At 43.5% G+C, this 27,809-nt stretch overlaps 1 protein-coding gene and 1 long non-coding RNA gene across 11 annotated transcripts in view; one reads left to right on the forward strand and one right to left on the reverse strand.

The window, feature by feature from the left end:
• Nucleotides 1-27,809, forward strand: part of PHF21B (PHD finger protein 21B) — a 188,700-nt gene that overhangs the window by 95,404 nt on the left and 65,487 nt on the right. For 7 of the 10 annotated variants that reach the window (XR_014564192.1, XR_014564193.1, XR_014564194.1 and 4 more), the window contains exon 3: nt 26,861-27,178. The exons of the other annotated variants lie outside the window; for them this stretch is intronic. Coding sequence is in view for 3 of the 7 variants with exons in the window: in XM_083738787.1 (XP_083594913.1) it covers nt 26,861-27,178 (318 nt within the window). In the remaining 4 variants the exon portion in view is untranslated. The remainder of the gene's footprint in view (nt 1-26,860; nt 27,179-27,809) is intronic. 10 annotated transcript variants of the gene reach the window in all.
• Nucleotides 19,800-27,762, reverse strand: LOC310844676. Its single transcript, XR_014564241.1, has 3 exons — nt 27,276-27,762; nt 24,186-24,306; nt 19,800-21,849 (listed from the first exon to the last, which is right to left on the reverse strand). It is a non-coding gene; the product is annotated as an uncharacterized lncRNA (long non-coding RNA).

Consider the following 27,809-nt stretch of genomic DNA (forward strand, 5'->3'; position numbering starts at 1 on the left):
CTGGAGCAAAGAGCAAGAAACAAATAGGAGAGATTTTATGAAAAATACCCCCCTTACTTGTATATATGCATTGTGATGTTTTGTTTTGTGTTAATAGCTTGTGTTTTTATATTGTAGACAGCCCTGGGATCTTCAGATGAAGGGCAGTACAGTGGAACCTTGGTTCCCAAATGGCTTGGCTCCTGAACAAATCGGCTGCCGAATGTCACAAACCCGGAAGTAAGTGTTCCGGTTTGTGAACTTTTTTTGGAAGCTGAAAGTCCGTTTCAGCTGTCGGCATTGTTTCCAGGGCCAATCAGCCAATCAGAAGCCATGCCTTGGTTTGCAAACATTTTGGAAGTTGAATGGCCTTGCAGAACGGATTGAGTTCGGAAATCAACAACAACAACATTGCACTGTGCCACTTGTGAATGCTGATCAGAAACTTCTGGAAACTATTCTAAAATGTGTCATTCTTTTAGATGTATATGCTTATTATTCAGGGTTACATGAATGAGCATTATGTACCCTTCTGATATTTGCATTTTCATATTTTAAACATTTCCCCCAAAACCATTTTTACTCTCATAATTTAATCTTTTTGCACTAAACCATCTTTGTTCTTGCAAGCGAAAGGAATGTGCATGAGCATAACTTAATTGTTGCTTAAACTCTAACACTACCAGTTCTGTGGTTCAGTACAAACAGTGAGTGAAACATTCATACTTGAAAATATACAGGGCATTTAGTCAAATTGATTATGTTGATAAGATGGCAGTACAAATGGAATAAGCTAATGGCTCAGATAAACAGATGGATTTCCTGTGGAAATCTGGTTGAGGCTCTGAAAACTTAATTTTCTGTGGAATTCCTCCTGCAGGTTTTATTTATTTATTTATTTATTTGCAGATTTTGGTATAATGAGCGTAGAAATCAAACTACTTAATTCACATACTGGGAATTATATGTGCTTTCACAAGAAGGACATAAATGTGGTCTTTCAAACTTTGGGATTAGCTGAGTCTGAAATACTTTAGGCCCATTGACATGCTTTGCTACCATTATTCATCATAACTAAGAGATATTAATAACGCCCCTTGGCTAATCTTCAGATTATGGAACACAGAATAGTCCTGATTCTTCAGCGGCTAATGGCAAAAGTTGGAATTGACTTAGGTAAAGATGCTGCCCTTAGAGCAAACATGAGGTCAGTGGGAGACTTTAATTGCCTCTGGCAACGGAGTTCGGCAGAAGTCCATCATTTCCATTTTTCCTGGAAATGAGTTTAATTTGTCTAAGTAGCAGAGGGAATATTGGCTTTAACAATCAGGTTGGCATTGTACCAGAGTATGCAGGGAGTGCACCAGAGAATTTGGGGGGAAAGGATCACAAATGGAAATTGTGGCTGTGGTGCATGAAAGCTTCTGTCTTAGTTAATGTTGTGCTCATTTATCATCATTTGACTCACAACACAACTGCAGAAAGGGCTACCTGCCTTAGATTTGCTGACTCCTTGAATGGGAGACTCCGGGGGGGATTCCATCTAAAGCGCAGCAACAAGGGGATTGGGAACTTACTTAAGCTCTGTTGCTTTCAGTGGTGCATAAAGCTAACTTTGCTTAGACTGGGGCCCAGATCTTCACAAAAGATAAGTCTGACCCTCTTGGTATATGACCAGGATGTTATCAGCCCTCCACCTCAGGTCCTCAAAAGGTATACTTCTGATATTGTTTCTCTTATTTTGCCCCCTTGTTTTTGCAAGAATAAGGTGCCATTATCAATGGTGTATATGTTTTTCATATTATTGCTTTGTTTTCATATTCTTTCAACTACATCCACTTTTACATGTATGTCCTTATGTTTTTGATACTCTGTTTCATTGGGAGGGGGTTGTAGAAGTAATACTTCCTGTTTATTTTTAAATATCCATCCTGTGGTTCCATGTTTAATATGGCTCCAGTTTTAATATGCTCAGTTTTCAATAGGGTGTTGAGGACAGAGGTGCCAACTTGCGAGGGAGTTTTGGGGGGTGGTGTAGCCGACAGTGTGCATGATGCCAGGAGTGTGGTGTCAGGGTGCTGGGAGGAGCAGAATATGGCAACAGTGCAGCTTCGATGCCCAACGGCTCCTCCTCCTCCTGCCGCCATTACTGGCTGGGGGCTGCCATGCCACTCTTGGCTCTGCTCTTGGCCTCCTCTACCCCCTGATTTTTTCAGACATTGGGGGCCCCCAAAGCACTCAGCCCCCAGGAGTTGGCATCCCTGGTTGAGGAAAAGATTTTTTTCATACGTGTTAGAAAGTAAAGCTGGGAGTGGAAGGTCAAACAAAAGGGTTCTCTTTCTCCTTCCATCAACAACAAACTGTTCTATTGCTAGGATGTCTACAATAGTGCTGGCTTGAGTTCAAAATGCACTTCACTCTGTGAGAGAGGCAACAGTTCCAGGAGGAATAAAAAAAGAGGAAATGCATACATTCTCCTACCTCAAACAGTGACATATCAAGTTGGCTGTGCATTAGCAGAGTATTATATTTGTCCATCACAACCTGACTATAAATTCTCCTTGACTTAAGCTGCTTTCATTGTAACAGAAAGGGAAAGCTGGAGATCAAAGGGTCAGTAGCTTGCACAGAACAGTAAGTGAGTGATTTCTGCATGGAACAGGAAACCAGGAAGTCTCTTATGTTTCTATATCTGTTGCTAACTGCTCCAGTGACCTTGAGCAAGTAATTTATACTCAAATAACTCATCTACAACTTCAGTTGCATCTTAATTGAGAGCACAGAAGATTCAAGAGACACCTGTGTTAGGTTTGCAGTTTCTGGTATATTCTGGCATAAAACCATATTCTGGTTTTACTGGTAACACAGATAGCCCAAGAACTACTTTTGCTACTAACTGCCCTTGAATGCAGCAGGTGGTGCCAATGGCCTGCCATATTCTGTTAGCTCCTGCTGTTGACCCACCAGTTTTTATGCTGACCTACAAGATTCTGAGCTCCTCCCTGCCTGACTTGTAAGGTTCCATCCAGGTTCCACCTGCAATCCTCTGTGTTCTAACCTAGTACCACTTTCTCCCACCATAGTTTCTCTGCCATAGTTTAGGGCAGGGGCAAAGTATATTTCTAAGTGGGTGAGAAAAAAACAGCAACATATGTTAATGACAGTTCAGAAATGTGGGGAACAAGTGGGGGCAAACTCCTTGTTTGTGGGGGGTGCATGCCCCCACACCCTGGTACCACCTGGGCATGGTTCTGTCCCATGGCTCATCATGGATAACTGCAGTTTCTTCTAGCCCTTGATCAGTACAGAATAGCCTTGATTGGAAGAAAGAGTAAGATTGAATCGAAAATGTAAACTGCTATTGCGTGCCCTAGAAACTTTATAATATTTGGAACAGTGTGCTAGACCATGTGCAGAATATAGAAGTGGCACAGGTGCCCTTCAGATTTACCTGCATTCATGTGGGAGTGGCTTTTCTGTGAGCAAATCTCATGTGAGAGGAGAAGTCCATATGATGCAAGTATGTGGGCAGCCCTGAGAGGCTGATTGTTTGCACCCTGATAGTAAAGATCTGTGCAGTCTGCCCTGCGTACATGATTATTTCTTTTAGACACAGACACAGTCTGAAGGACATATCCCAACTGCTGCAAACACATTGCTGTAAAATGCCATACTATAACTTATAGCTGGTCACTCATCATAGCATAATTTCTAAAATTAATATGCTACTATCATACAGTTAAGCAAGATGAAATCAGTAATAGCACTAAAGGGAAAGGGTATATTTTTCATTTGAAGCTTTCACTGGAATGTGTCTGTCAGATCTCCCTTGAGAGGGATTTCCACACAGGTATTGCCACTGAAAAAGCCCTGCTGTGGTAGTGAGTAGAGTCTCTTCAGATTGTACAGACTCACCTGATCCACAGAATTATGGGCTGTATTCAAATAACCTGTTCAGCTCATGGAAGCCAGAGCAAGCGCCACAGGGCTTTTCCTTTCTCTCCCATGCCTCCCCTAAATTTGCTCTGGAGGGTCAGGAAGACCCAATAAACAGTGCAAGTTGAAGGAGGGGGAAGAACATTCCATTGGGAAGCAGAAATCCTTGCGCTCATGGACAATCTGCTTAGCACCACGTTGAATTCCACCCCATGTTCCAATCGGATGCTAATGTGAAGATTGTAACATGATTATCTTTTAGATTTTATGCTTCTCCAAATTTTGCATGGCAGTTCTTAGCAAAAAAAAAAAAAAAAAGGACCAAGAATACAAACCAGTACTTTAAAAAAATACCAAATAGTATTTAAAATGTTTGTTTGGGGATAAAATATGCTTAGGAATGCATACATTGAGATTTAAACAGATATTTAAATATGTATTTTGTGTTTAAATATGAATCTTCATGTGGATTTCTTAAAAAAAACAATAAAATCAAAGATTAGTTTGGAAATAGGACAGAATGGATTTATGAATGAACACATGGACCAGAACTAGACCTGATCTATCCATCCCTAATTACAGCAATGGCTTTCAAAGCACTAAGTATAGAGTAGGGATGGAAGAAAAAAATGATTCAGTTTGCATTTAAAAGTGAGTTTACTTACTTAAATCACCCTTTTTGAAATGATATGCTATCTGAAACGCATTTGCCTTTGAAAATATCATTTCTCTGAATTTTGCAATGTAGTTCTCCAGTCAAGTAATGTGTACAAAATGCAGAGTAAAGTCTGCATATAAGTGCACATATTAGTGAAAATAACATTCAAAAGCGCGACAAATATCAAGGAAAATCGTTTGACAAAAGTGTGCATGTTGTTAGAAAATTCATACTAGACCAGTGTTTCCCAACCGGTGTTCCGCGGCACACTAGTGTGCCGTGAGATGTTGCCTGGTGTGCCGTGGGAGGGAGGCGGGCGAGTCGGGCGGCGAGAGGCGGGGCGGCGGCGGCGAGCACACACGGGGCGGCGAGCGAGCTCCCTCCCACATCCCATCACCGCTCGCTTCGGCCGGCCTACTGGGCTGTCGCAGGCGGAAGGCCTGCGCATGCGCGAGGTTTTCGCGCCTTCGGGATTCCCTTCACGCCTTCCTCCTCCCGGGTCCTTGAGAGCGCGGGAAGCGGCAGCGCGAGACCGGCGTTGAGACAAAAATGCAAAGTTCCATTCAGGGCTCCCCTTTTGCCTCGTCGTCTCACAGTTTGGAAGATAGCAGCTCTCCAAATTAATAGTCCTCTTTGAATAGGCGGGGCCTGAGCGTTCCACCAATTTAGGCCTCCTGCCGGGATGTGATATGGCTCCACCTTCCTCAAGGTGGTTCTGCTTTTAAATATTTTCCACCCTGTCACCATGAGGACTAGCGACTTCTTTTCGTAAAATATAAAATCGCTGCTCCTTGCTCTCGTGAGACTGTGTGTTTTAATTCGAAAAGGGTGTTCCGTGTACATTTGTGCGAGCTGTGCTGTAAAAAAAAGGGGTCTGTATCCGTTTGTCAGTGGCAATTGGATGGCCGGATACTGCAGTGATGGAAAAGTTTTTGAAAAGAAAAGAACTGGACTCTGAACAAAATTTGGAGCCAGATGAGAGCCCAAGTATGAGTGGGCATGAAAAGAAAGCAAAGATGGTTAGCTCAAGCAAATTCTCTGGCACAAGGCAATATAGCGAAAGCTATATTTCATTTGGATTTACTTTCACCGGAGATGCAAGCCAACCAATTCCACTGTGCGTGGTGTGTGGTGAAAAGCTAGCTAACAGTGCTATGGTCCCAAGCAAACTTAAACGCCATCTCCAAACGAAGCACCCTTCGCTTCAAAACAAGAATGCGGACTATTTTGTTCGCCTGCGTGAAAACACGGAGAAACAGGCAACTTTCATGAGACAAACCTCAAAGGTAAATGAAAGAGGTCTTAAAGCTAGCTATCACGTTGCTGAACTTATAGCCAAGTCAAAAAAGTCGCACACTGTGGCAGAGACATTAATACTTCCCGCCTACAAAGCTATTGTAGAGGAGATGCTCGGACCTGAAGCAGCTAAGGAAATAGCCAAAGTCCCTCTCTCAAACAACACAATTTCCAGACGTATTAATGACATGTCTGCAGACATTGAAAGTGTGGTTTTGGAAAAGATCCATAGCAGTGAGAAATTTGCATTACAACTTGACGAGTCTACTGATATCAGTGGACATGCTCAACTCTTGGCCAATGTGCGTTTTGTTGATGGTGATGCAATTAGAGAAAACTTCTTTTTCTGCAAGGCATTGCCAGAAAAAGCAACAGGAGAAGAAATTTTTCGGGTCACATCAGAATACCTTGAACAAGGAGGACTTAAGTGGGAAAACTGCACAAGTGTCTGCACCGATGGAGCTGCAGCCATGGTCGGGCACACCAAAGGCTTTGTAAGCAGAGTGAAGGAAAGAAATCCAGATGTGATTGTTACGCATTGTTTTTTGCACCGTGAGGCCCTCGTAGCCAAGACTTTACCAGCAGACCTAGTTCATGTGTTGGATGATGTTGTGCGCATGGTAAACTTTGTAAAGTCACGACCCGTGAAAAGTCGCATATTTGCAGCTTTGTGTGAGGAGATGGGAGCGAAGCATAAAACCTTGCTGTTTCATATGGAGGTCCGGTGGTTGTCACGTGGCAAGGTCTTGGTTCGTGTGTATGAGCTGCGGGAGGAACTTAAAGTGTTTCTGACAAATGAGAGGTCAGATTACGCAAAGCTGCTTGCAAGTGATGAGTGGTGTGCAAGGCTGGCATACCTGGCAGATATATTTCATCATCTGAATGAACTGAACACACGAATGCAAGGCCAAAATGAAAACCTGCTTACAAGTACAGATAAAATAAATGGATTCCGTTCAAAGGTGCAACTCTGGCATCAACACGTGGAAAGTGGCAATCTTGAAATGTTCACACTCACCAAGCAATGGCAAGGTGTTCACACTGCTGCACTGTGTGAGATAATAGGTAAACATTTTAAAACTCTCGAGGGGAAGTTGTCATTTTATTTCTCTTCAGTCTCCACTGAATGCCTTGACTGGGTTAGGGACCCTTATAGCTCAGCATCAGTTGGTGGAAAGGACATGACTTTACAGGAGCAGGAGGAACTAACTGAACTGAGACAAAATCGTGGTTTCAAGCTAAGATTTGCTGATCTACCTTTGGACAGTTTTTGGTTGGAAACTGCCAAGGAGTTCCCCCTTCTGGCAAACAAAGCTATTTTGACATTGCTCCCATTTTCCACTACATATCTCTGTGAGTTGAGCTTTTCAAGCATGATTGCTATAAAAACTAAATACAGAGAGAGACTGAGAGCTGTTGACGAAGAGCTACGTGTGTGTCTTTCTTCGATTCCAGCCAGAATATCAGCTTTGTGTTCAGCCAAACAGGCCCAGGTTGCGCACTGAATAAAGTATTTTATAATTTTTCATATTTCTGTTTACTTACTATTTCATAATAAAGTAATTATAAAATACTTTCTTTGTGTTTATTTGATTCCTATTAAAGAGAGTTACTTTATATATAGTCAATATAGGCACAGAGTTAATTTTTTAAACATTTTCTAATGGTGGTGTGCCTCGAGATTTTTTTCATGAAACAAGTGTGCCTTTGCCCAAAAAAGGTTGGGAAACACTGTACTAGACTGCTGATGACTTTTCATGAGGACTTTTAAAAAACACAAACTGATGTGGATATCTGGAGAAGTGAACATAAGATGGAAAATGATAAACTGAGAGAAACCAAAATATACATATTGATGTATCCATTGTGTGGACTGGTGGTAGCACTGGACTTTAATTAATTTCAGCAGGAGCAGAAACGGCCTGTTCTGTTCTTCTCTGCCTTCCTTGTGAATTGGTCAGAATGCACCTTTATTGGGTACAGAGGTGCAGGCTATTTGTTTCAATCTACAACTGTGGGTTATATTGTATTTGCATCAGAGTCTCTGTGAAATCTCCTTATTATGATTTGCTTTCTGCTAATCAAAGTGTCTCCTTTCCCGTCACTTGCTCTTAGGTTTTATTCCTTGTATCAAAAGGCACAAAGACAAACTTTGGGATGAGAGGCAGAGAGTTTGCAAAGCCAGTTTGTCAAAGAGCAAATACCTCCTTTTGAATGCTTGATTTAATGCCGCAGGCATGCTTCCCTTCTGACTCAGCTCTTTGTTATGACTAACTGTTCAGTGGATATAGATTTTGTGTAACTGTGGATAGGTTTTTTATGTATACACCATTAGTTAATGTAATGAGTTAATTTTACACCAGGCATAAAATAAAAAAAGCTCAAGAGCACGAGTGCAAATGTGCCGTTGGTACATTAGAAATACACCCACTTCAGTCATTGTGTGTTTGCTGATTAGCAGGGAACAGAATTAGAGTCAAATTGCATTTTATTTTTTCAGCTAAAGATATAAGAAGTAGTAGAAGTTAACTAATTAGTTCCCATTCCCATTTACAATGACATCTTTAAATTGATGTATGTCTTTTTTTTCTTTTTGAATTTTTATTAAATAAATTGATATATGTCTCAACCCTACAATAAGCAAGGAAGCGGCAACTGAGCTCAGAGGGTGAAGTTTCCATAGAACATCCTATTTTGAAGATCCAAAATGCATGTGCTTGAGTAACAAAGTAAGAGACTGAAAGCACTTTAGAAAAGCACTGGACTAAGCATTAATAAATATTGGCTACTGATGCTGATATTGTCCTCTAGAGCCGCTGTTTATTTTTTGTTCTGTTCTATTAAATTTGTATATTCCTCTTCATCCGTACATCTCAGATCAGTTCGCAGCATAAAAATACATCATAAGAACAAGAACAAAACAAAGCAATACCCTTATAGCATTCTTTTCTTGCTTTTTGTTTTGTTACTGAGCATTTACGAGGGGGACGGGAATCTCTAATGTGTCATTTTATTACCCACCCACCCTGGTATTTATATGACCCCTACCATTGTCCCATCCCAGGGCTTTCTAAGACAAATAAAAAAGCAGACGTCCCAAGAAAACGTTTATTTCCCACCTCTGCCCATTCAGATGCACATAAAAATTCCAGAGAGTTCCAGGATTATTTCATCTGCCTGCAATATTGCTCTTCATTGCTGTCTTTGGGAGGAGAGCCGCTTGGTGTCCTTGCACACTGCTTGGCCTTTGGGCTGATGCTCCCATTGTTGTCCTGAAGTGGACCATTCTTTTCTCCCTCTGTCTTCTGCATTCCACACTTATTTACTGCTCATCCCTTTCTTTTCTTTTTTCTTTTCTGTGTGGCCTCCATTGCAATGGCTTACTAAAGCTTCAGTTCCACATGGCCCTCCATTAGTCACCTCTTTTGTTCATTATAATGTCTCCCCACCACAGGCTGATAATTTTTCTTTTTTTTTTCTTTAAAAAAATTCAGCCCTTGGTTTTGCTCGGTATTCTCTTATTCCCATGTTTTCTGTTGTCATTTTATAAAAATGAGAATGTATACTTGAGACGGACAGACATAATACATACATCAACTTTACAAATTTGGTATTAGGCTACTGGAAATCTTTGCCACTATCGTTGCCTTAAGTGTAAGCTAGACATGACCTTAAACTTGTGTGGGGAGAGGTTTTCGTCCTTTCCTTCTGATGGAAATTGCCCTCTCATGCCTCAAGCTGCTATTTGGTACAGGAGGGAAGATGCTATTTGCACTTACGGAAGCTCTTCCCCCATGTAAAGTAGCAGTTGGGGCAGGGGCAATTTCCATGACATCCCTCTGCCTCCACCACCATGCTCAATCCTGCTTGGGCCAGAGTGTCTGCTTCTTACTGCAACAACAGATGCACACAATGCCAAGCAATGAATGTCAAGGCCGTGCGTCTTTTGGCCTTTATACAGAGTTCTGCAAGGTTCCCCGGTGGACATCTTGCTAGCCCTGCTGCTGAGGGTTCTTTTTAATTAACAGGTCTCAAGTAATAAACCTGAGGCCTTCTGCATTCACTGGGCTATGGCTGTTCCCCACATATCTAAAAGGGCAGGCCATGAGGCCTCCTTGAAAAAGAAAGACATTCCAACTATGTCTGTTCAGGAATTGGGATGTCCCATACATACATGTATACATACATACTTTCCCCATGGAAACCAACGTGCCTAAATGTGGTTCCCTAGGCTGTGCTGGTTGTAACTTGCTAATAATTGACTGCCCAAAGACAATTTAACATGTAAGTCATTAAATGATAATGCAAAACGGATTTACAGAAACCAGGAATGAAGTGTCAGAACTGAATCTGAAAGGAAATTGAGGGTCTCTGTCACGAAGGGAATAAACAGTCCATTTCAGGCTCGGTTGGCTGAAACGTCTTGTCCACCTCAATGAAGTGGACCTAGATGGCTTGTTGACGCCACAGGTCTTATGTTGAATAGTCACGGCAGCACACCTCTCCCTGCCCCATGGACCAAAAACCAGGGGCCAATGTGTAAAAGTAAAAAAGTAAAAAAGCAGTGGACTTTTTAATGTACAGAGTATGTAGTTTAGATGTACACTGGTTGTATGTGTGTAGGCCTCCTGCAAATCAATTGTGTATGGATTTAAGGTGCATGGAAAGGATAGAGACACACATCTTTATCAGGATTCTTTTCTTCCCCTCCCCCTTCCTCTATTTTCTCAGCTCTAGCTCCATCCCTTTATTATTATGTCATATCCACACTTTATTACTATGTCATTATCCACATTTATTTCACTACTTTTAACAGTCATGTTAAAGGGGCTGGGAATTTTAGCTCCGAGAGGTTAGCACCCTTAACAAACTACACTTCCTGGGATTCTCCATGACTATTAAAGCAGCATGATAATGCTTTAAATGTATGCTATGGATGTTACCATAGACATTGCTAAAAACTCAGCTCGTGATATTCTCAGAAGCCAGAGATTCCACTTGAGATGCATCTTTATTCCAGGGCAAGAGGGAACCATGGCTCCATGACAGAGCAGATGCATTGCATCTCCATGTTAAGTCCCCAAGATCGTCAGGCAGTCGGATGGCAGGGTTAGGAAGGAGGCCTACCTAAGGCCATGGAAGGCAGCTCCCCATCAGAGAATATAGTCCTAGGATGGATGGACTGATGATCTGATTCAGGAAGCTCCATAGATATGTCTCACACTATAAAGCATAATCCAAATCCCTTTACGTCCATAAAATGGCAGAAACTGCCCTTAATTTTAAAGTTAGCGCATCTCAGAATTTCCCGTTTGTTTCTTCTTGTTCTTCTTCTGTTTGTATTATGTCCAGAGGCCTCTTTTCTCCACTCCCCCCCCCCCGCCCCAAGGAAATGGATATCCACACAGTGTAAAATGCGCAAGGGCAGCCATCTGCCTCTCAAAGGGCATGTGCATTTTTATCTAACTTGTGCCAGCTGGCAAGAGTCCCTAAAGGCACAGATTTAGATGTCCTGATACAAATTTAGAAGCTTTAGACACCCAGGCTCCACTGCCTTTTCTTTTCTGTAAGAACCATGTTAAAGTTGAATGATGGTATTGTGAAGTCCCTTGGAAAAACAATATGACTTTTCACATTCAAGAATGGCCCACACTGGAAATGGCAATGGTTGCTTTCTAACACTCTGTTTTGTTTTAGTGATCTGTTTATTTTGTCTTTTTGACGAAGTTTTGGTCTCCTTGTGAAAATGTTGGTTTATTCATTTAAACTGCCATCCTGTGCCCTCAACTGCCCTCATTTGCTCTGAGTGGCATTTTTGGCATCACCACTCATGTGAGTGGCTCCTGGGTGTACTGGATGGAGCCCCGTAGGTGGGAGGAGGAAATGGCAGTGAGGAAGCAGCACCCAGAGAAAACAGTGGCACTGAGCAGAACCACAAAAAGATTAAAAAGATGAATACTGATACAGTTGGAATAGTTGTTAGGATAAATTTCTAACCCCAAAAAGTGGCAGTTTCTGTTCAAATAGAAACTTTAGAAGACTTGGTGCAGTCTTGTTTCAAAAGATTCTGTCTTGGTTGAAAAGAGAGTTTGCTTGGTTTATTGTGCTGTCAGATCTTGGCACTCTCTATCCATGTAGATATGCATTTGCAAATTCAATTTTAGGGGGAGAGAGGGAGCATGGAAGAATGATCAAGTCTTGGGGGTGGGGGAAAGAATAAGCAGATAGCATATTTGAAATTAGATTTTCAAAATTACTGTTTATTTTTAAAAAGGTCTCAGGGTCTTAAGGGGGATGTTGATCAGTAGGGAGAGCAGTTGAAATTAGATTTCATAAATTACAGTATTTTTTAATGCATGTATCAAGGCATCTATCCCTCCTTGTATCACTCAATAAAAGAGGGTAGCACACTCGGAAGCAGAAAATATATAAGCCCCCAAGTTCACGTTTGGGCTGGAAACATATTAAAATGTAAACTTTAATGGAATTCATGCAGGGGTGAAGAATGATTCAAAGAGGCGATGAGCATGTGCTTTCAGAAAAACAAAGAGAGGAGGAATATTAAGAAACAAGGGCTTCTGCGCCGTTATGAAGGACTACTGTGATTTATCGAAACTTGATGAGATGCACCTCTCAAAAAATGCAAATGTCTGGTCTGGAGCTGTGTAATGAATGGGCCCATGCACAATAAAACATTTGACTTGTTTGGTAGACTCTTACTGAGGCTCCATATGCTCTGCTTCATGCTCCTTGCCCTTTTATCGTGCTGCCTTTTTTGTGTCTCTAAAACTTAAATTAGAAGGATGTCGATGATTTAAAATCCATGTAGAGTTTTCAAGCCTGTGGTTAAGTCAAGCAAATGAATGTGAAAATTTTGTGAGTGTGCAGGGACAAGGCAAACCACAGAAAGCAATGAGGTTTGGGAACAGCAAACACATGTAAATTTCAGGAGCTGCTAATCACATGTAAGACTACAGCTTTAGGTTGTGTGAGGCTCTGTGTTGCCCAGTGGGGAACAATTTAAATACCACACAGTCTGTCAAGGGAGAGCGGCTACACGCTCTTGCAGTTTTTATTAAAACAGGCCAAGCTAAAACTCAGTTCCCCTGCCTCCTCCCACCCCACCACCCTTTTTCCATTTGTTAAAGTTCTGCTTTAAAAGAAGGAGCTATTTTACAGCTTTTCCAGAGATTTGCAAGCTCCCCCCACCCTTGCATCAAGGCTAAGGCCCATGGCAGCCTTGAAGTTGTGCTGAAAGAATGTCAGCAGACTTCATAGGGTTTTCTATCAGCCCTCATCTTATTAAGATCTGTTTGCTGAATGCTTTTTCCTAAGATGAAGGAACAGCAGAGCAATCTATTAATCAAATGTTATTTGAAGCAGGCCAATGTTGTTCAGGGATTCCCCCCACCTCCTGCCCAACATAAGGATTTGTGCATACAAATATATACACAAAATGGGTGCCTCTTTGGTGAGCCTGCATTGCAGTTCATAAAAGATCTCTCTCTCTCTTTCCTCTCTCAGAAAAAAGCCAGCTAATTAAGAGCAGCAAGAAACAAAATGCCAGCTTGTAGATTTTTCTTACCCCTGCAGGAAGAGCCTCCCCCCGCCATTAGATTCCTCTTTCTTGATCTCATGTAACGAGAACAGAGAGTCAGCTGTGAATCTAGTCCCTTGTTCTCATTTCCTTGATCACTGACATGGTTTCAGGGGGAGAGGGTGGGAAGGACAACAACGAGAAGGGAGGCTGTTGCAAGGTTTTTATTTAAAAAGTTACCCTCCCCCCTCTCCTCTGCAAGATACACAGATGCTTCGAGAACGTTTTGTATTACGAGTTTGACTTTTCCCATTAAATCCCATCCTCTTTTCCCCTTGTCTCCTTATTCGTTAAAATGCTGATTACAAGTCAGTAAGCACATAATTCAGCTCTTTGATGAGTGCATTGCCAGTGAGCAATGCAGGGGGAAATGTTAATTTTTTTTAACCCAGCAAGCTGTCTAATGGCTTCAGAAATTAAAGGATAATTGCACATGAGTGAATTTCTGTTTTTACAAGTCCACTGTTACCATTTGGAAAGTATTTGCATTTTTCTAAACACACACACACACACACACACACACACACACCCACCCCACTTCATGTCAAGTTGTTAATTCTTTGTTATTGTTTTCGTCTGAAAAAAAGACACAAGTTTCACTCTTTAGCCTTGAGCACATTTATTTGGAAACTAGTTTGGGGGATTTCAAGAACTGTACTTTCCTCTAAGGACAACTTCACCTGCGTGTCCTCAGCAAAGAGCTTTTGTCTCACACGCAGAAGGTCCCAGGTTCAGTCCCCAGGTGAGAGAGCCATACCTGAAACCCTGGAGAGCAACTGCTAGTGTAGTCTGCAGAATTAGGTGGGCCATTGGGCTCACTCACTTTAAGGCAGCTTCCTATGTTCCTAAGATTTTTCAACTGTCAGTTTGACAGGTGAATCTGTCAGTTTTGGTTTCTCTGTGTACTTCATTTTTCCAATCTTCAATTCTCCACATTTCCACTTCAGTTGCATTTTTTAAAGTATGCATAAGAGTTAACCAGTATTTTATGGCAAATTTCTCCTACGTATACATTTTTTGTATGCAATTTGATCTAATAAACAGATTCTTGTGAAGTATTTTTCACCAATAGCTGGATTCATGCACACATTACACCAGTATATGCATTTCTGTACATACTGCTTTACTAGGGAATGTTGTTTGGAAACAACCATCTTCCTCCTAAATCTCCAATCAGGCATAAGGAGAGTAGTATTTCTCTGTCTCCCAGCCTTCTTCTTGAGTGCTGGATGTTTGTTTGTTAAGGAGGGGGGAGGGTTTGCTTGGATTTGAGCTACTTTTCTCCTTTGCTGAAATAAAATTAATGCACAGCACACAACCTAGATCCCCCTCTGCTGTGCTGATTGGATCCCCATGCCGATTAAATATTTCACACCGATTAGAGGAAGCTGAAAGCACTCAGCTGGTAATTCAGCATATACATGACTTCTACAAGAACCGACTTTTGGGCTTAAGTCAAACACCCCAGTTTCTGGCAGTTTGGATTAGAAGGCGTCATCTGCATTAAAATCCTTCAGCCCTGTTGCCGTAAAGCCTAATTAGCAGAGGCACATAAGGGGAGGGAAAATGAATACATTGCATTGCAAATGTAACCCTAAGAAGTATCTTCTGAAAACAAAAATCATCAAGAACAAAAATGACTATTTTAGTTATTTCTTTAATTAGGATCTCCTCCAGGACCCTTCTGGAGCAAAGCTTTTTCTAAGATGCCTTATCCTCACCCTGCCATCATCCAGTCTTGCCAGCTGAAGGCCAAGAGAGAGAGAGAGAGAGTTAGAGTTAGTCCCACTTTGTTTCGGTAGGGCTTTCTGAGTAAACAACATGCATAGGATCAGGTCCAGTAACTTTTATTTCTGTTTTCGCTAGTTCTTGATATCTGCCAAGGTTTCTCTTTTCTCAGTAAACTGGAGGTAAAATATGGATTAATAATCATGCTGTTACCTTCTTTGGTCCACTCCATATCCTTTGGTATTGCAGCCTATAATGCAATTTAGTGGTAGGAGGGTGGGGCTTGGTGGAATTCCTAATGTGTTTGAAAAGGCTTAAGTACCCCTTGCTTTGTAGAACACTGAGCCAAGAGGGTGGCTTCCTCCTTCATCTACGCTAGTGCGCTGAAGTGGGCTCTCTGGAACCCTTGTTAAAATTGCACCATCACATTTAACAGAAGGCTCAGTTAATTCTGTGCCTCTGATAGTGCCTATTGTCAGTTTGCAAGATGCTCTTTCTCCCTTACTGTCCCTTCTCCTGATTGATCCCTTGCCACCCTTCCTGCCAAATTATGTGTGTCGGGCTAAGGATGACTTATCCTTAAGGTTCAGTAGAACAAGTCCCGTTTTTACCCACTTCAGAGCAAATAAATGCCTTTGCCTCCTGCTTTTTTTAATATCAGCATTTAAAAACAAAACATACATTGTTTCATTGGGCCAAACTTCCACCTCTCTGAAGCAGAAGCAGGGCATGAAAGCACAAGCCGTATCCTGCTCTTTGTGCCCAGCTTCTAGCATCCAGAAGTGCTTCTGAACATGGAGAATCCTATTAGCTATTTTTGGTAACAGCAGCTCATACATACACCATTCATAATTGGTCAAATTGTCTCTTAAAGTTATTTAAACTAGTGGTCATCACTGTATCTTCTAGCACTGAGTTCCATAGAGACCAATCTCTGTCTCATACCACAATTACATACCAAAATGGGCCTATTCTGGAACAGACCAGGATAGTTTCTGTTTGAAAGTATACATCTGTTTCTGTTGGTGGGTGTATTTGAGAGATACACCCATGGAGTGAAAGAAGGAAATATGGCTGATTCACGGGCCCTTCCCCGTGCTTCCAGTCTTGTGTGAAGGGGAAAGCGCCATGTTGACTACTCCTGTCTGACTACGGAGAAGTGAGGCTTCTAAACCCTATTGGCAAAGAGGCCACTCTTGTCTGGTTTAAGAAAAAATGGAAAAACTTTTTTTTAGATTTATTTTCTCAAAGCCTGAGAAAAATATGCTGGAAGGGGTCCTAAGGATCATTTAGTCCAGTCCCCTGGAATGCATGACAGGTATCCACCCAAGTAAGCTTAAAAACCTCCAAGGAAGGAGAGTCCACAACCTCTCATGGGATTCTGCTGCACTGTCAAACAGCTCTTACTGTCAGAAAGTTCTTTATGATGTTTAGTTGGAATCTAGTTTAGGTCACAGTAAGTAAATGGATTATTATACATGTGGCTTAGCACATGGCTATGATTTTATTCCTGCCAACCTAGCAGTTCAAAAGCACACAAGTGCAAGTACTGTAGGTAAATAGGCACCACTCCGGTGGGAAGGTAAATAGCGTTTCCGTGCGCTCTGGTTTCCGTCACGGTGTACCATTGTGCCAGAAGGCTCATGACCCAGAAAGCTGTCTGTGGACGAACGCTGGCTCCCTCAGCCTGAAAGCGAGATGAGCACTGCACCCCATGGTCGCCTTTGACTGAATTTAACTATCCAGGGGTCCTTTAGCTTTTTTATGATTTTATTGAGAAATTATAGAGGAAACATTTTTAAATTAACAAAGCTAGTTGTCAATGTATATAAAGAAGATTATAAGGAAAAAGGGGAAGGCAACAAATTACTCACGGAAACTTCCATATCAAATCCAAATGTAAATCTAGCTCTTGATAGCATCCATCTGTCTCAAGAAACATTGGAGTGCACTTCCGGGGGTGAATCCAAACTGCTACATTGGTTTCCTCCCCGGGGCACAAGCCTGGGCAATATGTGTGGAGGTCCTAGACTGCCCAGACAACAAGACCCTCTTCTGAGCCTCACTATTGAGGTCCCAAGGAAAGCAGAGCAATATGTTTGGCACCAGCTTGGTTGCAGGAATTTCCACAGGGAGGCATACAAGGATTTGTGTAGGGTTTACTCCTTGTCAATGTATATTTTTTCTTCTCCTGAAGATATCCCATGAGGCAACAGAGGTTCAGGGTCAGAGTTCCTAGATGGACTGCCTTCCCAGATTGACAAGCCCCATCTGCCCCTCACTTCCCTCTACAACCACCTTCTTGACCATTGGACCCACTATTGGTCTTGTCCACTCAATCCACTGGAGCCTCCTGTCTTTGCAAGCAGGGTAATTCCCTAACTCAGTGAGGGTTTGAGACTCATCAGCTCCCTTCACTTGGTTTAGCTGGCCAGTAGAAACCGTTTCCCAGGGTGTGGCTTCTGTCACATGCTGACAGCTTCTAGGAGTCACAGGTGAGAGCTGAGTGCAGGGATGGGACCAAAGGTGGACAAACTACCCCAGAAAGAATACAATGTGTCCCCCACCATAAGTAGTACCCCTCCCCTAACATCCCATACACCCCAATTAACTCATTTTATCTGTTTTTAGTAGAGTCTTAGGTTTCAATTTGTGGTCAAAGTTCCTTATAGAAAAGATTGTCCATGAGAGCATTAGTCCCTTGTAGAGCATCTCTGGCCATTTGATTCACATAGGTCCAAAGAAGACAAAGGGAGTGAGATGGGGCCTCACATACCAAAAGAAAAACCTGCCTCCTTTTGTAGATAATGGAGTAAACCAATGGTGAAAATACTCAGTATCAGGTGAAAATGGTCCAGGCAGTCAATCAGAACTTTACTTGCAGGATGGTCCCACCTTTCCAATGGATTTGAACTTCCATTACAAGACAGCAACTCAGTTCAGAACATTGGGCTACCATAAAAAATGGGTTAAACTGGGTAAGAGGATTATTGCTGTCACACCAGGGTTCTCAGTGGGGGTCTAGATGTTCTAGCCGACACTGTTGTTCTGATCAGAATTTAGGGATTCATCACAGGTTGTAGTTGCAGAAATAGAACACACTTGAATGTATAATGGTCATGTGGAGTTCCAATTTATACCAAACTGCTTTCATGTGGTCACCAGGCGCATGAAAGTTCTGAGGATGAGGTGTGCACACTCATGTACATGCTGCAATATCATTTTTCCATAAAGAGGACCACTGGCCTACAAACAATGAATACACGTTGTGTACATGAATATATGATGACCATGTGGTTTTATATATGGGTAAATATTTGCCTGGCTCATAGAAGAATGAAGCTTGGGGGGAAAGGTCACACAATAGCTGTCAAAGTCACTATTCATCTAAGTTCCAAACGCTGTAATTTTTTGAAAAGCAGGACTGAGAATACGTTTGTGGTTCATTTCCGTTGAAGGACAAAGATTGTTAAAATGTGTTTACTGTGAGTGGAGGGTAAATTAACAAAGGTCAAGACCCAGCCTGGTTGAAGAAATAACTATTTAGCTCTCTCAAAATGCTGAATTAATTTGAATGCTTCCATTCAAACATGATTGCTATTCATTTGTGAACCTATCAAACTCTCCGAGTTTCACAGAATATTTTTCTCTAGACTAGAGTGTTATGCTCTGCAGAAATATATAAATGAAAAGGAATGGATGTTGCTGTGAAAAGGAATTGAAGGATTTTTATTTCTACTTTATTGCCTCAAAACCTTAGTGTCAGGGGAATATTGTTCTGGAAGGATTAATAGAACCAAGTGCTTGTCCAGAGCATGTTGGAGTTGTAATATGGACAGTGATGGACAGTGAATTCTAAATCTCACTTAAACAGATCACTTCTCTCCACCCCCATCCCTGAGCCACGAAGGGATGTTGACAGCCTCACATCAATTTAAAGTCACCACCACAGGGAAGAAAACGAGTGTCAGAAAATAAAGTATTTACAGTGTGATCACACTCTTATTCAATGATTCCTATATAGACATGTGTGCACCAGTATCTGCATAATATGATTCTGCTCAAATGAAGCTGTTTAGGAAGGATGACGATGTTGGAGTATAAAACAGATGAGGCTGAATCTCTTTCAAAACATGAGATAAACATAAGCTCAAGCATGGGAAGGAAAATGCTGAGGGAAACTTGAGCATCAAAATATAACTAACTCTCCCAAAATGTGGATATAAAACAGTATCAGAGAGCTGTTGGTAAAAACAAGTACTTGCAAATGATAATACAGGTTTGTTAATGTAAGTAATAAATGTGATACAAATTCCATCCTTGCTGTACCACAGTCTAGGATTCAGAGGACCCAACTAACAAGGCAATCCTAACAATATAATCTCAGAAATCCTACTGAACTCAACAGGGTTACTCCTCAGTAAGTGGAGTTAGGACTATATCCTAAGTCGTAGAGTAGGCCAATTTAAATAAATGGTTTTAAGTTACTTCAGGCCATTGATATCAAATTATCTACTCTGAGTATGACTGACATTGGACAGCACCCAAAGTCTTTTACAAATAAATTCTTTTCTTGTTGTCAAGAAGTCTAGTATCTCTTTTTGTTGTATTTTTTCAGCCACAAAAAGCAGTGCTATAGATTACAACTATTTATGACCTGCAGGGACTGGCCTGGTTTAGACATATTTTTCTTAGTTTATTAAGCCATGGGATGTATGGTCTTTGCATTGCCCCATACCTCCGCTCTTCTCAGCATCCTGTAAGGCCCTTCCTGCATAATTAACCGTTGTTTCCCATCACATGTGAACCAGAAAACAATGGCTAGCGGGTTCAGAACAAACCAGCATCTTACATCAGCTTCAAGCCATGGTTTATTAGGCCAAAATAATTAAATGTGTGTCTATACCTCAACATGTGAAATTTGTATTCTCCATTTATGGAAAATACAGCTTATATATCCAGAGAGCTATGCAGACCCCTGTGTACAATCAAACTGTGGAGGTCAGAGTGGAGACCAACCGGCGCAATTTCCCTTTGTCTCTTTGCAAAACCTTTTTGAGTTTATTGGATAATTTTTTTAGCCTTTTTTGAGATGCCACCTAAATGCAAGGCATCGTCACCTTCCTCAGGTACTGACAAACCCAAGAAACAATGAGTGGTGCCCACACAGGAGGAGAAACTGGAAGTGCTGGATTGTTTACAAGAAGGCGTGATCATGTATGGCAGGAATGAGTCCAGCAACCATGCCATCAAGATAGCCGAGAAAGAAATCCAGGCAGCAGTAGTAGCGAGTGCACCTACAACTGCCAAGGTCACCAGCTACGTGTGGAACAAAGTTCTGGTGAAGACAGAGAAGGTGCTGACCCTGCGGCTAGAGGACATGAACTGCCAGCATGTCCCCACTGATGGTAACACCTTGCGCAAGAAGGTTCTCCATCTGTATGCGCACTTCAAGTCTGCTACTGAAGGGGGGGAGTGGGCCGTGAAGGAGTTCTAAGCCAGCTCTGGTTGGTTGAACTGCTTCAATGATTGCTTCAACCTAAAGAAGCTCCACATCACTGGTGAAGCTGCACCTGCAGACACAGAGGCTGCGGAAGCAGACCCCAGGGAGCTGAAGAGGCTGCTGCAAGAGGGCTATTTTCCAGAGTGGGTCTTCAACGAAGACGGAATGGGCCTGTTCTGGAAGAAGATGACTGAGTGCCCTTACATTGTGAAAGCAGAGAAGGCAGCCCTGGATTTAAAGTTGCGAAGGATCAGGTGACTGTGCTGCTCTGTGGCAATGCAGTTGGGCACCTGATCAAGCCAGGCATGCTGTACAGGCCCATAATCCACTGAGCCCTCAAAGGCAAGAACAAGAACCTGCTGCCTGTCTACAGACAGTCCAGCAAGAAGTCCTGGGTGATTGCTGAAAGCTTTCTGGACTGGGTCCACAACACTTCAGCCGGGAGGTGAAATGTTACCTGTTGGAGAAGCGGCTGGAGTTCAAAGTGCTCCTGGTGGTGGATAATGCTCCTAGTCACCCACAAGGACTGTAATTTCCACACAAAGATGTCAGAGTTGCTCCCCTCCCCATACGTCTTCACTCATCCAGCAAGGGTAGCGCTGTGCTCTAAAGCACCAAGCCTCTTGGGCTTGCTGATCGGAAGGTCAGCAGTATGAATCTGCATGACGGGGTGAGCTCCCGTTGCTCTGTCCCAGTTCCTGCCAACCTAGCAGTTCGAAAGCACACCAGTGCAAGTAGATAAATAGGTGCCACTGCAGCAGGAAGGTAAACAGTGTTTCCATGTACTCTGGCTTCCGTCACAGTGTCCTGTTGTGCCAGAAGTTGTTTCGTCATGCTGGCCACATGACCTGTCTGTGGACAAACGCCGGCTCCCCTGGCCTGAAAGCAAGATGAGTGCTGTACCCCATAGTTGCCTTTGACTGGACTTAACCATCCAGGGGTCCTTTACCCCCCCCCCCTTTTTAAACTCATCCAGCCTTTGGATCAAGGGGCAATTCACTGCTTCAAGGCTCATTACACCAGACTCACCTTTGCCATGCAGATCAATGCCATGGATGCTAAGCCACATCTCAGGCTTCTGGCATTCTGGAACCATGCTGGCCTGATTGCAGGTTGGATTGGGCCCTGCTTCCCTCAGAACAGTAGATTTTCCTACAGGATTACATTTCTTTAGAGCCAGTCACAACAATTATCCTTCTGTACTTTGGTCATCAGAACCTCATTTGCGTAAACTGGGATACAGTTCAGTGTGGACAGTAGGTGAGGTTGACAATTGAGTAAGAGGCAATGTATTGTGCTTCCTCACTCCAAACGGATTTTCTATAAATGTACTACAAATTTTCATTTTCCTAATTTCACCATCTTGAGGCAGTATTCATGGAACCAGCCTTCTTTGATCCAATCTCACAACTTCAAGAAAGCCAGTCCATTGTTTAATAGCTGTGCAATATGGATATTTAACAAGCTGGGTCCTGATTATTCCCTGCTGAGGTTTCTTTTTAGCTTGTTTTTCTTCTTCAAGTTGCCAAACCACCATTACTACTAGCAGAGACCTCTGAGATAGAGTGCCTTTTGCTTTTTGAAAGTGCGTAAGCAGTAGCAAAGCTATTTGGCTGGAGAGGCATACATTGGCTCTGCTTTGTATAGTTTTAGATTTATGAACAGGACTCAGCCATGTAGAATACTGGAAACAAGCAGCTGCTTTTCCAGCACATTGAAGTGTGTTTGCATGTGACTGGCATACATATTTCAAACTCCAGTTTGCCTGTGGCATCCTGCCGTGAAAATGAAAGTTGTGTTGCCACTGAAAGGCGCTGCTTCAAAAATGGGTGTATTGTGAGGACTGTTATGCAGTATATGAGAAGCAGGGAGCTGCTTCCCAGCATTTATAGAATGTTTTTGATTGGCTCTTCTTTTATGACATTATGTTTTCAACTACAATGCCCAAAGCAAGCTTAAGAGATCCTTATTACTCATTGTTCCAAGAAGAGCCAGAGAACGTGTTCTGCTGACTGATTCCCAAAATGGAGATTTTCTCTCTTTTAAAAGGAGGATATTCTTTTTAATTAAATTTGGCAGAAATATAACATGGCAGATGTAGCTTTTGTTTGAGGATTTTTTCCACCTCTCATATCATAATCTTTGTTGTTTCTGCCAACACCCCTTTATCAGGCTCTCCATAGGGTATGAAGTCAAAAAGAAAGAAGTTCATTAAAGAGGAAAACCAAACTGTTTCTCCTGGCAGGAGAATCTAATTAAGAAAGATGTTCCGCTATGTTTGATCAATGCATTTTTTCATGGAACCTTTCAAGTCAGCCACTGTGGTGGCCTCAGCACTCTCATGTTCCAGTAGGTTTGCCAGCAGTCAGGGTTTGACCCAAAGTTTCAGGATTTCAGTCTTTTTAAAAAGGTTTCCCAGTGGTATCGTCAGGAGCACGTCTAGGTCCACAGATTGCAGGCCTCGCTGATCTCCCCCACAAAAATATCCCTTACCCCCCCCCATGCCCATCATGAGTCACCACACAGCTGCTTTCCTTTCTCTTAAAGTTACTTGACAGGGAGGTCTCCACTAGTAGAAAATGCATACAAAACCCCCACCACAACAGATGAAAAAGAATGGCAAAAACACCAGTTGGCGCTCATGCAATGCCCTGTGTGGAAGCATCAAACAGTAGCAGCAATCTATGGTAGGACATTATGAGCCACGGTTGGCATTGTTTGTTTTGTGCCTAGAACACTGTTCAGGAATGTTATGGAGGTTTCTCCGTGAAACCTTCCTGTTGTTGCTGCTGTCATTGCCACTGCCACCAGGAAAGTTTGAATGGAAAAGCGAAGGAGGTGACTGTGTAGACATGGTGGGGTAGAATAGCCTGTTGTATGCCTGGGCCAAGTCCAGCGTTCAGAGATGGGTTTGGGTTCCACTTAAAATGAACTCAGCTCAGGGGTCCAGAATTGGAAAGGACACATCTGAATCACCCCCGTTTTGAACTTCAACCACCAATACTAGTTTCTTTTTGTTTGTTCATTGGTTTTTATGCTGGAGACTACTAAAAATGCAAATGCTCTTCCTACAGTCATTCAGCCCAAGAACTCTGCTGCTCTTTCATAAATTTCCATAATGATCTAAAATATAGTGTTAAAAGTAAGTACCTCATAAGTTTATTTATCTGTTTAGGCTATAGAACTAAGATTCCTTGCATGTATATTGTTAGAAAAACACTCTTCTCCTTTGACTTTTCTTTGGTTTTATGTAGAATAAACATCATAAACCATGATGTTAAGTAGAGCAGACCATGTACTGTACACATTTTTCTTTCTTGGTTTCATGGATTTGTGGATCAAGTTGTGCAATAAGCATTTGAGTCTAGTTCTCAATGGGCTATATTAGTTCAGACTACATGTGTGTGCTCACACGATGGAAGGCTCACCCACACAAATACAATTGCCGGCAGGTAAAAAACTCATCAACGAGAAGGTCTCCAGCTTACCTTCTCTCTGGCATGCTGTTTTTAAAATCTTCAAAAGCAGTCGCAGCTTTCCACTGTGCGAATCCCCACCTCCAGTCTGAAATGGTGTGCAGCCCAGACACAGGTTTACCACACAGAATCACTGATGCCCATTTATGCTGAAAGACATAAATGCTTGAGTTAAGTCTTTATGAATAAAGGTCCCAGATACAGATTAATTGTGACTTTTTCTAAGCACCTCTATTCTGGCTAAACAGTCTTTGAGTCTGTGCTCCTTTCTCTTTGTCTGTTCTCCAACATTTCAGAGATGTAAACAGGGACATTTTTGCATACCAGTTGCATCACCCCTGCTCTCTCATTAAAAATTGCTGTCTGAACGCTGACCTCTCCACTCCACTCCGTACGCATTTCACATTGTACATTGTGTTTTTTCATTTGTAATTAAAATGTCTACCCCGCACATGTTTATGAGGGAAGGTGAGTTAAACTGAGTGTTTCGAATGCTTAATTCCAACATGGATCTGACAGTACACTAGAGAATTGTTTCATCTCAAACATACACAGCAGCATTTGCTGAATCCATAGGCTGTGCCCTGACTAAAATGGTTCCTGCAGAATTTGATTTGCTCATCATATCCACAGCATTTAAACACATCATGCATTTTTAAAGGTTCCTCATTAGCAGATCTTACTTGTAAGTCAGTTACAGTACATGATTTGGGATCAGTTATAAACTGCTCTAATGTTACTTTCGTGAGTTACTGTTCCAAGAGCTTTTCTACCCTGAAAGGCAGCATAAATATAAATATCCCCCTTTTTTACTAAATATATTGAAAGAAATAAACAAAGGAATAGAACTATCACTCTAAAACTGAAATGTGATGGCAGTAGCATTAACATGTAGTGTCCTGTCTACCTAACATGGTCGTTAGGAGGATAATATGGGGGTGGGTACCATGTATTTCTCCCCCCCCCCACCTACTCTGGGAGAGTACGATAGGAAGCGTATGAAATAATATGAAAACAAGAAGTCTCTAAGCATCAGAGTAACAATATTTGTCTACTTATAAATGTGCAAGTTACATAATTTCAGATTTCTGTAGTGGGCCCCCCTGAATGTACAGTACAGTGGACGCTCGGGTTGCGAACGTGATCTGTGTGAGAGGCACATTCGCAACCCACAGTGCTGCGTCTGCACATGCACGGGTTGCAATTCAGCGCTTCTGTGCATGAGCAAAGCGTGATCGCCAAAACCCGGAAGTAACCCGTTTTGGTACTTCTGGGTTTTGGCATGTCCGTAACCCCCCAAAAAACACAACCTGAAGCGCCTGTAACCCGAGGTATGACTGCACACTGGGATTTTTTTAAGGGAAAATATTCAAACTTTTTTTTTTTTTTTGCAGAACAAAATTCTTATAGCTGCTATACTTTTACAGTACAAAAATATTTAACTTTTTACTGTTCAGTTTTGTGTGCTATACTGTAATAAGCAAGTTTAAAGGGGTTGTAAAACTGTAACTTCTACAGGTGGAAGAAAGAAAGCCCACTATAGTCAGAGTTGCACTAGATGACAAAATTAAGAAAACACAGACAAAGGGTCACAGACATTTTGGGAAGGAGGTGTGCAGGATCTACATCAGGAACAAGGGGCAGGGGAGGAATAAAATACCTATTGCCCCCGCAGATCCTGCTGCCTGAGGCCCTAGGCTCAAGGCTGTGGTCAAAAGAAGTCTAAAGGGAAGGGACTGAAGACCTGCAAGAGAGAATTCAAAAAGATCGCATGCTGTAAGCAGCAGAAATCATTGCCAAAGAACTGGGGCGGGTAGAGGATATATGCGCTTTTTAACTTCTAAAAGCCCGTTATCCTGGAGTGCTCTATCCCATGCACACTTATTTGGGAGTAAGCCCCACAAAACTTAGTACGACTAAGAGGTAAATGTGAAAGGGCAGGCCTTGCGGGGCGCGCAATCCTGGGGAAGTTCTCTCGCGCAAGTTTCATTCCAACGAGCAGGAGCTGCACCGGAGCGCCAAGGCTCGCCTCCCGCGGATTTCCAAGGGGCATGCGCAGCCGCGGCTTTTGTTTGGCTGGCTTCCGTCGGGGCGCTTCGGCCAGGCTCCCGCTGGGCTGCCTCTCAGCAGCAGTGGCGTTTTCCTAGAGTCCCGGCGGCCCCCCAATGTGTGCTGCTCAGTGGAGGAGGCAGGGTCTGGATCGATAAACAATTAAGGCACGGGCGAGCCGAGTCAAGTGATCCCAAGATGCTCCCTCGCTTCAGAATGTGTGTGCCAGGGAGAGAGAGAGAGAGAGACTGATGCCCTGAATTAAGCCCAGGTCCGCCGACCCCGACGGGGCTCCCCGACAGACGGGCCACCCCAAATGGGCCGCGCTGCCCCGCTCTGCTCTGCGGAAAAGGCAAGGCGGAGTTGGCCGCAGCCCCGACGGGGAGGAAACAGCCGCCTGCCCGGCCCTCCGCCTGCAGCGCCGGGGGTCGCCGACAAGCAGGCGGGCTCCGGCAGCAGAAGCCCCGCGGAGCCGAAGGCAGCGCCGCCGCCGCCGCCCACCTCGGGCTGCTCGGCGGGGAGGGCGGCGTGGTTCCCGGGCGGCTTCCCTTGGCGGCGGGGGCTGGGCGGGGGCGGGGAGAGCCGCTTTCCGAGGCGGGAAGCCTGAGCGCGTGTCGCCTTCTTCTTTCCCCCTGCAGAAGCTGGCCGTGCGGAGCTGCTCGGCCGCGGTGCTGGTGGGCAGCGCAGCAGGGAACGGCGGCGCCAGCGGCAGCAGCAGCAGCAGCACCAAACAGCCGGCGGGGCCGGCGCTCCTCCAAGCGCCCGCCGGCGGAGGAGGAGGAGGAGGCGGCGGCCCCAGCTCCGGCCCTCCGAGCGTGGCGCTCTCCGTGCTGCCGTCCAAGGGTCCCGTGGCCATGGTGACCGCGCACCTGAACGGCGGCCTGGGCTGCGGCGCCGAGCAGAGCGCGCCCATCAACCTGCAGACCAAAGGGGGCTGCAGCGCCCGCCAGAGCCAGGTGAGCGGGGGGGGGAGGGGGGTGCCGGGCAGGGGATGCAAGGGGAGTCCGGAAAGCTCCAGATAGACGCACACCTGTGTCTACTTCGGAAACCCACCTTGCTCGATAGTCGTGGAACTGTGAAACTTTGCTCACGGGCTGGAAGATCGTTGCCATCAGTCGCTAATCGATTTATGATGATTCAAGCAATAAAAATAACTCAGGTGTGGAAGTAAGGAGGTAGAGATGCTGGAGTAATTGGCGGGGTGGCCACTCAGGTCCGCATTTGAGTACTGAGGGTTGTTTAAAAGGCTCCGGCACTCTGGGTCTCTGGGCATACTCTGAATATGGCCATGCAGTCTAGTGGCCAGTCTGACCCACTTTGGTCAAACTCTGAGTCTTCAGCTTTCCAGAGTCTTGGGCAAGACACCCTTTCAGTCCAGCTGCCTGAGAGCTAACTGAGCTGGAGACCCCTGAGGCTGCAGCTTTGTATGCAAAGTATGTGAGGTCTTGCTTCTTTCCAGCTGCAAAATGAAGCCCGACCTTTCCTTTGGTGAAGTGAAGCTGCACCTCTTTGATGGTGGATGTGTGCTTCACTGGATGCAAGATTCAGTGACAGCGAGCACATGCAGAGTGCCTTTTGTCTCAGACA

The sequence above is a fragment of the Podarcis gaigeae genome, assembly GCF_964106915.1.
Source record: "Podarcis gaigeae genome assembly, chromosome: 5".
In the NCBI taxonomy this organism is placed as follows: Eukaryota; Metazoa; Chordata; class Lepidosauria; order Squamata; family Lacertidae; genus Podarcis; species Podarcis gaigeae.